The 13,998-nt window shown below is 37.6% G+C and overlaps 1 protein-coding gene across 2 annotated transcripts in view; it reads left to right on the top strand.

Annotated features, from left to right (window-relative positions):
- Galphao (G protein alpha o subunit) overlaps positions 1–13,751 on the top strand; it is a 30,961-nt gene extending 17,210 nt beyond the window's left edge. For both annotated transcript variants that reach the window (XM_072893168.1, XM_072893169.1), the window contains exons 5-9: positions 312–472; positions 4,554–4,682; positions 5,360–5,489; positions 6,478–6,631; positions 6,706–13,751. In XM_072893168.1, coding sequence (XP_072749269.1) covers positions 312–472; positions 4,554–4,682; positions 5,360–5,489; positions 6,478–6,631; positions 6,706–6,893 — 762 coding nt within the window. In that variant the 3' untranslated portion in view covers positions 6,894–13,751. The remainder of the gene's footprint in view (positions 1–311; positions 473–4,553; positions 4,683–5,359; positions 5,490–6,477; positions 6,632–6,705) is intronic.
- The last annotated feature ends 247 nt before the right edge of the window (positions 13,752–13,998 follow it).

Genomic DNA, 13,998 nt, shown 5'->3' with positions numbered 1-13,998 from the left:
TTATGTCAGAGATTTAACTCGACACCAACCAGTTATTTCATGAAAATAATTTGACTGGAATTATTATTCCTGTCAAGTAATTAAAAATTGAGAATATTCAAACATACGAGTAGATAGAGCTAAAACGTTAATGTAACTAATGTTATTTTATGATATATTTTCATATATTAAGTTGTATTATTATTTGCAACGCGTAAAATTATTGGCAATTTGGAAAAGTTTGAGAGACAAAGCAAATTTTATAATTCAACATTATGGCAATATTTTGGAGACGTAAAAATTCAACATATTTTGTTATTCTGTGCTTACAGACGGACGCAAAAATGGTGTTTGACGTAATTCAAAGAATGGAAGACACGGAACCTTTTAGTGAAGAATTATTGGCGGCTATGAAGAGGCTGTGGTCCGACAATGGTGTACAGGAGTGCTTTGGCAGGAGCAACGAGTATCAATTGAACGACTCCGCAAAATAGTAAGTGATAATGATTACTCTATCAAAGAATATGTACATTTTAAAAATTTCCGACATTATAAAATCGACACGAAAAGCTGTTGTTAATCTTACAACACCTGTGACAAATTGTAACAGCCTTATAACATACTCGCACAAATTTTGTCAAAATTGCCAATAAAAGGTCAAATTTAAAAGTTTAACATAAAATGGCCGCTTACAAAATTATTTTATGTAAATCGGAAATTATTTTCAAGTAAAATAACACATACACATTCTATATTTGCGAGAATTTCACGGGAAACTAATTTTGAGTTTGTAAATTTTGCATCGGCGCTAGTTTGCTCCTGGCTTTGTCACGCGTCATGGAGAAGGTATTCAGGACTTGAATTTTACTCTAGAGAATTCGCGTGCTCGAAAGGACGCGGATAGAAGGAGCAAACCTCATCCTGAACACGAGACCTGTCGTCCCTTCTCTTTTTCTCTCGGTGCGTTTCGCAGGCATATTTCCGCGCTGCCCCTTCGCTGGATATTGATTTTGTAGTAGCGCTTGTATCTCGGGGTATAGTACCGTTTTCCAATACTTTCATCAGTTATCTCCACACTAAGCATACTTTTTTTTTTTTTTTTTTTTTTAACGAAATGCCTTGAACGCGTGTAATGATGACTGCGAATCTATCTACTTTGATATAAAGTCAAATGACGGTACTCGCCGAGTTAATCGTAAATAATGATTTAAAAAAAAAATAGTTTTTTCTGATGTTATCGGAGCAAATACAACTATCTTCGTGAACAATCATATAAACTCCCTATCTACTTTTTTTTATGTCATCAATATTTTCCTACGATGCTATAGATTGATTAATGCAAGCTTTAAAAAAATGCCAGCGCTAAATTCTGCATTTTAAATGTAATTACTTGAAATTTATAATTTATAATATTTTTTCGCATACAATAATGTTTCAATTATAATAATAATCTGTAAAATGAGACAAGGTTTTAGAATCACGAGCATCTTCATTCCTTATAAAGTTTCATTGCTTGACGTTAAAAGAAATCAGAGCATTGTACAAATAGATTGATCACGAAAGATTTAATCGCCGGCAATTTTCCCCGATATGTCGTGTGGGTACTATTGCGCCGTTGATATTAGCAGTAGATTTTACTGCATATGTGTTTGCCTTCTGCATGCAATAGCCGGTGTATAAAAGCGGTAGTTTTTTTTTTTTTTTTTTTTTTCTTCAACGCTACGCGGGCTTATGCCGTTTCTGGCGCCGTCCTTTCGTTTTAATGAACCGCACTGCGGTTTCGCACCGGGGCTGCACGATACCACCGTTATCGCGTACACTTATTGCACATGCAAGTAAACGTACGCATATACTCTCTCTCTTTCTCTCTCTCTTTCTCTCTCTCTCTCTTTCTCCCCGCCATCACTTAATATATCGTATTCATCGGGGGTGGAGACCTACCCGCGGTAATAAGCGTGTGTAACGAAAATCGCTTTTTCGATAAAAGCCACGATATTGCAGAATCGAAGTAAGAAAAAAGTAGCGAAACGTTTAATAATTGTATCAATTATTTATGTCATATTTGCATCAATCAAGAATATGTTTAGAAATATATTTGGAGTTCGAACACATGCCAAACTTTTTATATCACTCACGGGATATATATTTATATATATATATATATATATATAAAGAAAAAAAAGAAGCTTTTAATAGATCAAATTTGCTCAAATAAATTATTATGAATTTCACTACAAAACAACAATTTACAACGATGCAGCATTTCAAAGTTTTACATACTACATTGTAATAAATTTTATTGTTAGAAGAAATCATGGCCGAAGAAGAAAGCTTTGCTTATTGCGAATGAAATGAAATTTCACGTTGAAAAACATACAAAGAGAGTATACTTTTACATTGATATAATTATAAACTTCTAAAATTTTTTAAAGTTTTTAAATTTTGTGGAAAGAAGGATGTTCTTTTCATCTTTCCGATTGCTTATTATACTTTTATTATGTTAACTCTATAATATCTTGAAATGTTAATTAGGAAAAACTCCACCGCAAGTTGATCAAAAAATATATCATCAATACGCTGAAATTGTGAATTTTTGAAGCGAAAAATGAACATTCCGTAAAGAGGGACCATTCTCGTACATGAACAACCCCTAAGAATTTCGTCTATAGAACGCACACGCTAGGAAGCTAGTAAGACTTCATTTCGCGAGGAGGCCGGAAGAGGGTAACGCGAATTTCCCTCGAAGAAGGAAGAAATCGCGAAGGGTGGGCGTCGAGAGATGCGACAGGTTTGGCGGAAGATCGGGTCGTTCGAAAGGGGGCAACCGGATAAGGGGGTGGGGGATGATACGGCGGTGGCGGACTCTGATAGTTGAAATGTATGAGAAATATACTCTCTCTCTCTCTCTCTCTTTCTCCCTCCCTCCCTCTCTCTCTCTCTCTCTCTCTCTCTCTTTCTTTCTCTCTCTTTACCTCTTTCTTCGAAGTTCTCTCCCTCTTCCTCGCTCCCTCGTCATTATTGATCGCCGATGACGTCACGCCACGCCCGTGTCACGTGGCACACGGCCAAGATGGCCGACCGGGTTCCGGCATACAACCTCTCTCCTATTTTCTCCCTGGTTTATTCGTTTCTCTTTCTTTCTTTCTTCATTTTCGCTTTTTCCCTCGTTGGAAAAATCTAAGCTCTTACCCTCTCTAGGGAGATATTATCTGGACTCTCTTGTTCACCTCGAGTTTGGCATGTCCTAAATTACCGGATCCTTCATGGCGCGACTCGATACTTTCTATCTTCCTTCCATAGTTCAACCTATCCTTCATTTCCTGTGCTCTCCCTCTCTCTCTCTCTCTTCTCTCTTTCTCTCTTTCTCTCTTTCTCTTTCATTTCTTTCATATCATGAACTCTTTCATTCCATCGAATTATTTTTTATTCTCTCATATTTTCTTGCTACTATTTTTTGCATCTTTTTTCTACTTCTTTTTTTTTTCTTGTCAGAAACGCATTTATCTGTCCTCTTTAGCATCAGCTTTCGACTGCTTCTCTGTTCATCTCATTCTTTTTTTCATTACGTAGACCAAAAGGAATGACGTTTCTCACCTTGCAACCCCTAAACCGTAAGCAGTGGCCTAGAAAGATGGCGCTTGCGTGGTTCATCCTCATGGTTTTCCTCTTACTTCCTCTTCTACTTCTTGGAAATTTATACGGAAGTTTAGGGATTGTTGAATCATCGTCACTTGATTTTTTCGCTTTGAAAAATAATAATTATTATTATTCTTAGCACGTAATGCTCTCATTAGCGAGCATTTATTATTTGACGCTAGGCATTCATCATTCAGTATTTGATACTCATATCCTCTCATCAAAATTTCAACAACATTTTATATTCAATATCGAGAAATATATTTATATTAAATTTCTACTTTATTGCTAAAATAAAACCAATAATTTTCACAAACATTTCATGTAAACATTCTATTATTATTTATTTAAAACTTGCCATTTCTATGGCAAGTATCACTAAAATAATATGTTTAAGAAAAAATAATCAGACTTGTCATTTTGGTGGACGTTGAGTTACAAGTATTGTGCCGATTTCGCGGACAATTGGCGAAAAACTTCTAAAGCGTTTGCACTAGTGGAAAACGTTTCCTTGCAGCAGCTAGTTCGCACGATAGTTTACGAAGACCCGATTACAGTAACACCATTTATTATATCTGCGCCCGTTACTTGTTGCAAACCGCGCCCTAAACTCTCATCTTTGTCAAACCAACACTTTCACCATTCGAAATCGAATCTAGATTTATTGCCGATTAATTGTTCGGTCAAGAATTTATTGTCGTTATAAATATAAATATATGCTTTTAAGAAGCACTCTCTCTCTCTTTCTCTTTCATGGAAATACATAAATAAATCGGAATTGGTTGTTATTTTATGAAACTAATGCTAGAGACATTCAAAATAAAATGTCCAAAATAATACATTTATCAACATTAATTGTCAAAATACTTAATGGTGTTACTAAGAGATTTATATTATGTAGTAGGATATTATTTTTACCAATCTGTCATTCTTCATAGCTTCCTGGACGACTTGGATCGATTAGGAGCCAGGGAATACCAACCAACAGAACAGGATATTCTTAGGACCCGAGTGAAAACGACGGGAATTGTGGAGGTCCACTTCTCCTTCAAAAACCTCAACTTCAAGTAAGTTGCATTTAATTTATGTAAAATTAAATTTCTGTTAAGTTCCTTAAGTTATTTTACCCGTTTATTATTATATTGGAACTTTTTTTGTTATATAAAATTAAATAAACAAAAATTATTAAATTAAAATAGAAATAAATTCATATATATTAGATTCGTGATTTTATGTAGAATCGTCTTGCGCCCGATGTTGCAATAAACGAACGATATCAATCGCTCTTGCTTCATTATGTTGACTCATTTCTGTAATCTTGTGGTGAGCGCGGCATTTCGGAGAGGCGAGGCGGCTGTCTTGTTATGAATGGTCGACGTAGAGTGAGTCATTACTGTGAAAATTCGAGCACTCGCTTGTCGACCGTTGACTCTATTTATATTTCTTTTTTGATTTGTCGGAGAAACTCGAAATTAGCGTCATTAGCTGTTGAAAGTCGTGCGTGTCGGGATAACATTATATCTCCATTAAATCAGCCGCCTGTTCTCTCAGAGAAATTAAATGTCGATTAAAAGCTAATTAAAAGACGCGACATTGTATACTCGGGACGGTATAAAAGTTTGATACGATTTTAGATATAAAGTGACGTTTCGTGTGTTTATCGAGATTATTATTTTTTTTTTTTTTTTTTAATAAAATGAGAGAGAGAGAATTGTTATTATTTTTATACTTGTTTTTTTGTTAGATTATTTGACGTTGGTGGTCAGAGGAGCGAGCGTAAGAAATGGATACATTGCTTCGAGGATGTGACTGCAATTATTTTTTGCGTGGCGATGTCCGAATACGATCAGGTTTTGCACGAGGACGAAACGACGGTAAGTACCAGATGTCCTTAATTTGATTTTTCGTCATCTCAAAACTCTAAATACACACACACACACACACACACACGATTTTATATTATGAATATTATCGTAAAATAACAACGTTTTATATTCTTTTAATACATTATTAATATTAAAATTGTTATTTATACCGCATTAAAATAATAATAATAAAATTGTAATAAATTGATTTTTAATTAATAAAAAGTTTGTAATATTAAAATATGCAAAAATTATTGCGAGTTTTATGTTGCAATCAATCACGTTTTTAAATACAAGTTATTTTAATATTCAAATAAAAAATGCTTTTAATCCATGGGAAATGGAAATCAACCGGATTCATTCTCCTCGCAGTGTTCAATTGCAAATGTGCGCGTTCATGCATTATATTGAGCGAGATAATCTTAGGCACGGTTGAATGTACGATTCGTCAGAAGAATATCAAGCCCAAAATTAGGAACGTGACGGAGAGTACGCGTAAACTGAAGCTCCGAAGAATCAAGGGATCAATTGCCGGGGTCGCTGCACGTGGGAAGGACCATTGAACTCTCCGTTTGCGTGTATAGTGACACGCGCGCGTTATCATCTCACCAATGTTGATTGCCATTGTCGATGCCTGTGTCGTGATCTGGATCGTCGATCCATCACGAATCTATACGGATCATACTATGCGGAACGAGTAGATCACGAGTAAATCACGTTCGCCATTAATAAGAGGATACAATATTATACATAAAGTGGACTTTATAAATCATCGGCTTGATTTATACGTGCACTATTTATAATGATGCGGTTACGTAAATGGGTCGTGATTAATTCTTTCGCGCTTAATCGATTATTGTATTTTGCAAAAAAAGAGAGGAGAGTTTTATTAAAAGTTTATCCATTTTGCATGGAAATATCGGCTCGTATAAATAATATCTATCCATGTGTAAATGAACAAAATCACATATGATATCCTTCTGATATATTTTTACAGAACCGAATGCAAGAGAGCTTAAAGTTGTTCGATTCGATCTGCAACAACAAATGGTTTACCGATACCTCGATTATTCTCTTCCTGAATAAGAAGGATCTGTTCGAAGAGAAAATTCGCAAATCTCCTCTTACAATCTGTTTTCCCGAATACGCTGGTAAGTGCTTTTTATACACGCCATTATTCTTATTTGCCTTACTTTTAATTAGCTAACGAGTGTCTCGAATGCAGGTGCGCAAGAATACGGTGAAGCGGCTGCATACATCCAGGCGCAGTTCGAAGCAAAGAACAAGTCGACCACGAAGGAGATCTACTGCCATATGACCTGTGCCACCGACACGAACAACATTCAATTTGTGTTCGACGCAGTCACAGACGTCATTATCGCTAATAATCTGCGCGGTTGCGGTCTCTATTAGGCTAATTCTGTATTCTACGTTAAGCGCAAACGGAGGAGGAAAACGTTACCACGACACGGCTGGCCGGACGACATACTTCAGCAGGTTCGGAAGCTTGTTTCGATTCCATTCCGGCTCGAGAAAGAAAAAGAGAGATAGAGACGATCCCTTTCGTTATCAACGCTGAGCAGAACATGGCGGAACGCGTTTAGTTTTGTCTTGTCTTATACTAACGAATCCGAGAAGCCGACGTCGTTCAATCGTTCGTTATGTCGGTCGAAAAAACGGCACGCTCCTCGGCAGCGTGGAAGAACGATCGATTACGGAAGGAACGCGTGTATTAAGAATGAGCTGTCGTTGACTCCGATTTTCGGACAGGGTAGATATCGTTTTCACAGGAAACGAGACCGAAGCGATCGAAGACGGATTCGTTGACAATGTCTACGATCTTAGTCTATACAGAAAAAAAAAAAAAAATGAAGGGAATTCTAATTATGCGCTCGCGTTTCCACAACCCGTTTTCTCTCCATGGCGAGAAATGTGTCGCAGAATGCGCGCACATTTGACCACCAATGGCAAAGAAAATGCGAAGATTGTCTACGAAAATAGAAATCTATAGTCGCGAATCAATCGATCGAAATAGCATCATCATGTCCTCTCGTGAATATCGAGATTGTCGAGGCTCGAGCATTTTTATACCGCGATCTTCGGCTTCGTTCTCGTTTCGCGAGAAACGCTCGAGCATTCCATGACGCAAAGAGAAACAGAGAGCGAGAGAGCGAGCGAGAGAGAGAGAGAGAGAGAGAGAGAGCGAGAGAGAGAGAGCAAGAGAGAAAGAGAGTCATGCGTGCGCGCCACGCACACGAGTCGAAACCTTTTCCCACAACTTTCGCACACAGATGATTAAGCGCACTCAAAGTTTTGTTTATATACGCGCACACGTTTATATAATATCTTACGTCTCTTTTCATTGAACGGCACATCCGCACATTCGCGATTGGACGTATCTCCCGAGAGTCTTTTCCAGATTTGCATTTTGATAAGTAGAAAGGGCAAATGAAAAGCGGCGCATTTTGTAACACAAGAGTGTAACGTATCTATACTGCGAAGTTTCCAAGCTCGATTGATTACTTCTTTTAACGTTTTATCTACTTTTTTTTTATTTTACGTCATTTTCATATCGCGTAATTGATGTACAGTTAATGTAACGACCACGCACACGGGATATTCCTAGGCACAGGAACTAATATTAGCCACAGATATCGATCTATACGCACATACAACACGCATAATTATTTCGCAGCGGAAAGATTTATTTCTTCATTAATGATCGTCACTGTGAGTGTCACACATACTTTTATCATCATACATGTACACGAATATACAGAATATATACGAGATGTCGATCTGAAAAATCATCGCAACGTTGAATCATCCTTTCGCTTTGCAAAATATCTCCTGATAGAAATATTAGAAAGAAATGAAAAATTGTATCAAATTTCTAGAAAATAATTTGCGGAATCTTATTTGCGCGCGCACGGAATATATTGCAAATATCAAAGAAACTTTTGCGGAATACGAGACATTTGACGTTGTTATCGACATTACTGATAGGGATTCAAGATTTTACCGTTGAACGCTCCGTACGTTCAAGCAGAAACGACACACGTATGCATGAGCGTGTATAATTTTTGGGACATCCTGCGAAAAATGCGAAACAAATGCTATAGCGGGAATCCTAAGAGTGTATTTTTCTAAGTGCTTCGTTTTCTTCCTTTTCGTTTTTTCTATGGGGTGTATCGACAATACCGCTGATTAAGTTCAATATACGGGGGAAGGGGGGAGGGGGGAGGAAGAGAGTGAGGGTGAGTGGATGAGAGAACGGGGGAAATGTACCAGAGCATGCACATATGGGACCTCATATTTAGGTGCGCGTAACCAGCACGTGTGTAACGTGTTCCGGAACGGGCGTGAATCTCGTTGCGCACAATCGTACTGTACTCGGCTATCTCGCATAAGCTATATTTTATTACACGAGGGTTGTGTTGAGGGGAGGGGGGGGGGGCAGAGAGATACAGGCAAAAGAAAAACGACCGATGACGCATCGTCACGCCGCATCGTACGAATGCCATGAGGCGCGCGTCTCCTGACAATTAGCTTTCGCGTCGGAATGAAAGAGGATGAAAAAGATAGAAACGGAGATAGGCGTGCGTAGAAGAATAGACGCGCACATTAGATCCGTTAGAAAAATCGTGAGGGTAACACGAGACGCGATAGAAGACAGAAGCGAAATAACATGAGCTAGAACACGGCTTTTGAACACGAGAGAAGAAAATGTAGAATCTACAACTGTCCAATTTGCGATCCCAACTCGAATCCTGTAAGACTGTGCTTCTATGTCTATGTCTAGTCTTGTCAGCGAGTCGACGCGTTTTTCTTCGTCTTTAAAGTCCCTGTCTGGGTAATCGTCGTGACTTTCCTCGCCGGCGCGTTTCGTCTTTTCGACGAAGTTGGCCAGTTTATTTCCTTTCGCGTGATCGTCGCATCGTCTTGAAATTGCGATTCCGTTTTGTCGCCTGACAGTCACTTTGTCTGAGACCAGCGAGGATAATCATGTTCTTGGAAGAGGAAAGGCGACGACAGATGGCCCCGATGAAAGGGTGAATGAGAACATGTGACTTGTATGCGGTATCGAGGGTGGACCAAGGGTCGTTTTTGAAGCGAGGCGCTTGAAAATATCAGGCATAAATATTAATATTCATATTTGTTCGATACTTGAAGAAGGACGCAATCTCAAAAGACTCGAGCGATACATTTGTTGAATATCTAAACATTTCTAGACATCTTTTTTAGACTTTGGATATAGATTTTCTTCAGAAGTATCGAGTATTTTGTACTAGTGGTTCAGATCATAATTGATACTAACGCGACAAAGGATCGATACTTTAGAAGCAAACGTCGAAAGCGTGGCAGTGATGCTCTTTATATATTATATAGTAGGCTTCAATCACATGATATTTAATCTTTAAGTATCGAACGAGCATGAATGTCAACAGTTGACGCTTTATCAGCATCCGTTATCCGCGAATAATCAATGGCATCGAGGCGTCACCAGCAGAAGGGCTGATGAGCTAATCGCGACTTTAGGGATAAAGTATTTATACGGAAACCAAAAAGAAGGAACTATGTAAGAGGTCTCAAAATGAAACGTACCAAATAGCGCGTGCCAATGCGCATGACTTAACTTTTAGTCTAGCTAACGTTATAGAGTATCGAGCGGAGTTGTTAAGCTGCGCTTTCTGTCAAGAAAGAGAGAGAGAGAGAGAGAGAGAGAAAGAAAAAAAGAGAGAAAAAGAGCGATAAAATACACAGAGATTTTTCGGTTGTTGTCGCGCGATAAGAAGATTCGACCAGTCTTTTTTTTTTATCTCGCCGTTGGACCAGCAACTTCAGATTATCAACTATACCATTTTATAATTCGACTACTACGACTATTTGAAAGAAATAAATTAATTATACAAAGATACGAGAATTCGTCCAATCTCTATCATTCACAAAGAGACGGTCGACATTGGTCGAATCTTCCGTCACTCGCGCGACTTATCATCGTATCGCCGCGAAGCTGATGCGCGAAATCGAGTACAAAGACAAACGATGCCTGAGAAATTCTTTGTCTTATGCAAATTATTCGTTAGAAAATCAAGAATTCACGTTGCTGCTTGATTTGTCTTCGTACCTGTTTCGCGCAAATTTGGAATTAGCGACAGACTGAACGATTCTGACGAGGATGTGACGCAACGTTCGATCGTTAAGTCGCGTCCAGAGATTGTCGTCTCTCGGCTCTAGTCAACTATCGTCGGCGACACGATGAAACGTCTTACAAGACGACAAAGATGAGAAGATTCTCGAAGGGTCTGGAAAAGAGAGAGGGCTGGGGGAAAACGCACGCGTAAAAATTTAATTATGTAATGTTCATAGATATCAAGCGCGCGAGACGCTGAGGATAATATGTGTTATTTTAAAAGTGCTAGGGTGCGAATGGGGTGATACGCGAGAATATATTTGTAAGAGTCTCTACCGATTTACTGCGTTACTAGCTTATAAATGATTCAACATTAAGAAAAGCGATGTAAGCGATGATGTTTCTGTGTACACGTGTGGAATGCATAATTCCCGAGTAAGAGGCGAAAAATTGAAACGAAACAGGCGGCATCAGACGGAAACGGTTGCGAGATCGTATAAGCGCAAGAAGCTTGACTTAATTGTCGTAACTGCGGCTTCAAAACGCGACGTAAGAGACCCATATCCGGTAATGAGAGGTATTGTAATAAATTGGTAAGATCGATAAAAATTAAATTACACGTTTTAATAAGTCGGCAGGAAATGAGTTGGACTGAAAGATGATCGCACAAGCTGATAAACGAGATCGAAAGATATGCGAGTCAATCTCAATGAGAGATGGACACGTCTCGAGTTCATATATATGTATGTAATATTATGTTAAAACGATATACATATATGATTACATACACATATCTACGCCTGAGACGTGGGGGACCACTCGTTGCGTGTCACAGTGATCGGTGGAGGCCTCACGACCGTTTCCTCTTCCGTGTCTCTTGCTCCGTTGTTTCGCACGGCACGCACATGTGTAAGCGAGCTCCTCTCCCTTCGCAGCACATTTCGCGACACACACTTCATTTCGTTTTCGACGTCACCTCACATTCGTCTCACAACTGATCACAACGGGTCCCGGATCGAGCGCGATGATCCGATATTTCGGATAATCTCACCAGGGTGGCCTAGTTCGACATCCGAAGATTGACTCTTTTTTTTTTTTTTTTTTTTTTTTTTTTTTTCTCTGAGAATCGTATTCATTAACGATGAAGTATTTCAAACGATAACAAAGGCGCGTTTGGACAATTAGGATATCTAGAATTAGATTATTGCATTAATTGCAACAATGACGTGGGCTCAAAGATTCCTTTTTTTTATGTAAGATTTTTACCGCCTTTGTTTTATTTATTTGTCTCATTTTTATTTTATTTTTATAAAAAGGAAATAAATAGTTGATTTATTTTTTGTCAAGATATTATTCTGAATTGTCTTTATTCGGATACATTCTACCGATGCGTACTGTATTAACATGTAGCGATTGCGCGCATCCATGTCGTTTTCATATCAATTTATGAATCGCGATAAGCAAGGAAGTTAGACGAAAGGAAAGTGCTTAGTGCGATCGCGATTTCGTTGGCGAGACAATTTGACCACAAGTGCGAATTGAATTGGGAATTCAAGGATGTGATGTTGCACGCAAAGGATTTGTACGAGATAGATCTCGTTGATAAAAGAGGACTTGAAACGCGCGATAATTTAGAATAGTGGAAAAATTCTGCTTTTGTGAAGTGAGATCGATGGGGAATTTTACTTTGTCTTTGTTTATTGCGACAGCAATAACGCGGAATACTTGCGTGAAAACATCGTAACTTTGTGGCATAAAATAGTAGCAGCTTTTGTGTGCATAATTACTTTTATACGTAACATAAAATTTTTCATTTTTTCTTTCATATAAAAATGTACTATAAAGACGATAATATTGTACATCATATACAGATACGTCAGGTACTTGTTTTACTTTCGTTTTTTTTTCTATAAAAAAAGTTTTATCGGTATGTTATTTATTAAAAATATTAAAATTTATTTATTTTTTATAGCGAATTAAAGTTGCGAAATTTTCACGATGAATCTAAAAATATTTCATATTTAAATATTGTGCAGAGAGCCTGTGTATAGCGCGAATTGTTTCGTGGCGTAAAGTGCGACTTAATTTTGCTTGAAACTGTATCTATGATACGATTTTTTTTTTATTTTGTATTATCGTCTCTAAGATTAGTGTTATTGACTGTAGTATCGCGATAATGTAGCTATATTGTTCATTATTCACCATGATTGCCATATTGTTGTAAAATTAGCTTAATTATATAGACAGCCGATAGAAGCTATTGTGACAAGTAATATATATATAATTATACATATATATAATTATACATATATAAATATAGAGATACGTATTAGTTATACTACTGCTAAGTCATACTTTTATGTATGTATGTGTGCGGGCGCGTAGACGGATGGATGGCGCGTATGTGTGTAGCATTTCTAGTCACGTAATCGAACCAAAAAAAAAAAAAAAAAAAAAAGTAACAACTAAATGTCTACGCGTACATGTACGTACACGTGTATACCTGACATTGTTTGCTTGTTTAAGTTTTGCACACAGCGTGTCCCAGATTTGGCGAGAAACATTTTACGGCCGAATCTTTCGACCAATTTTTTATTTCTGAAATCGATTATGCTTAAGATATTTATGTTAAGAATAAAATATACGTATATATTAATCCTTCTTTAAAAATTTAAATTATAGAAAGATACAAAAATTTTCGTTGTGAATAAAAATTCTTTATTGGTGAATAAAAATGTTTTATTTTTCAATTAGTTTCAAGTTGGGCCTGAAAATTGATAATTGGAAAAGTCAAAGATTGTAAAATTTTCAAGCGATGACTTCTCTTCAATTTTGACTTGCGTTATATAAAAAAAACAAACAAAAAAGTTTTAAATCGGTCAAAACCCATAAAATATTTCTTGATAGATCTGGAACATCCTGTATATCAGATATAGTTGCGCGCTTTTCACATGTGACACATCGTAAAAGGGAACGAATCGTGATTGATCGAAACAGTGCGAAGGATTGCGCCAACCTCTAGAGACTGTGAGCTGTAAAACATTGCATTTCCACGCTGATTTATTATCAGAAATATTAAGTTGTCTTCACTCTACTTACTTTTTTACTCTTGTATTATTTTTTTTTTAATCTGTCGCGAGGAAGAGAAAGTCGAAGAAGAGATGTGGCTAGGCCGCCCTGAAGGGTCGTGTTCGCGGAAAAAGTTGAGGGGAACGACGATAAGAACGTTCTTTTCAAAGAGACACGGCCTCCCGGTGAAAATCTACTGTAATGACGACTATACGAGGCGAGATGAAATTTACTGTGTCGACAACAGCTGCGACAACTATTCGCTATGCATCCTATCATATAAAAATATGGTCTCTCTGCCGTTATTACGGTTGA

Source organism: Anoplolepis gracilipes, chromosome 5, assembly GCF_047496725.1.
Source record: "Anoplolepis gracilipes chromosome 5, ASM4749672v1, whole genome shotgun sequence".
Taxonomy (NCBI): domain Eukaryota; kingdom Metazoa; phylum Arthropoda; class Insecta; order Hymenoptera; family Formicidae; genus Anoplolepis; species Anoplolepis gracilipes.
Note: the sequence above shows the minus strand (reverse complement) of the source record. Positions and strands in the feature narration are given on the sequence as shown.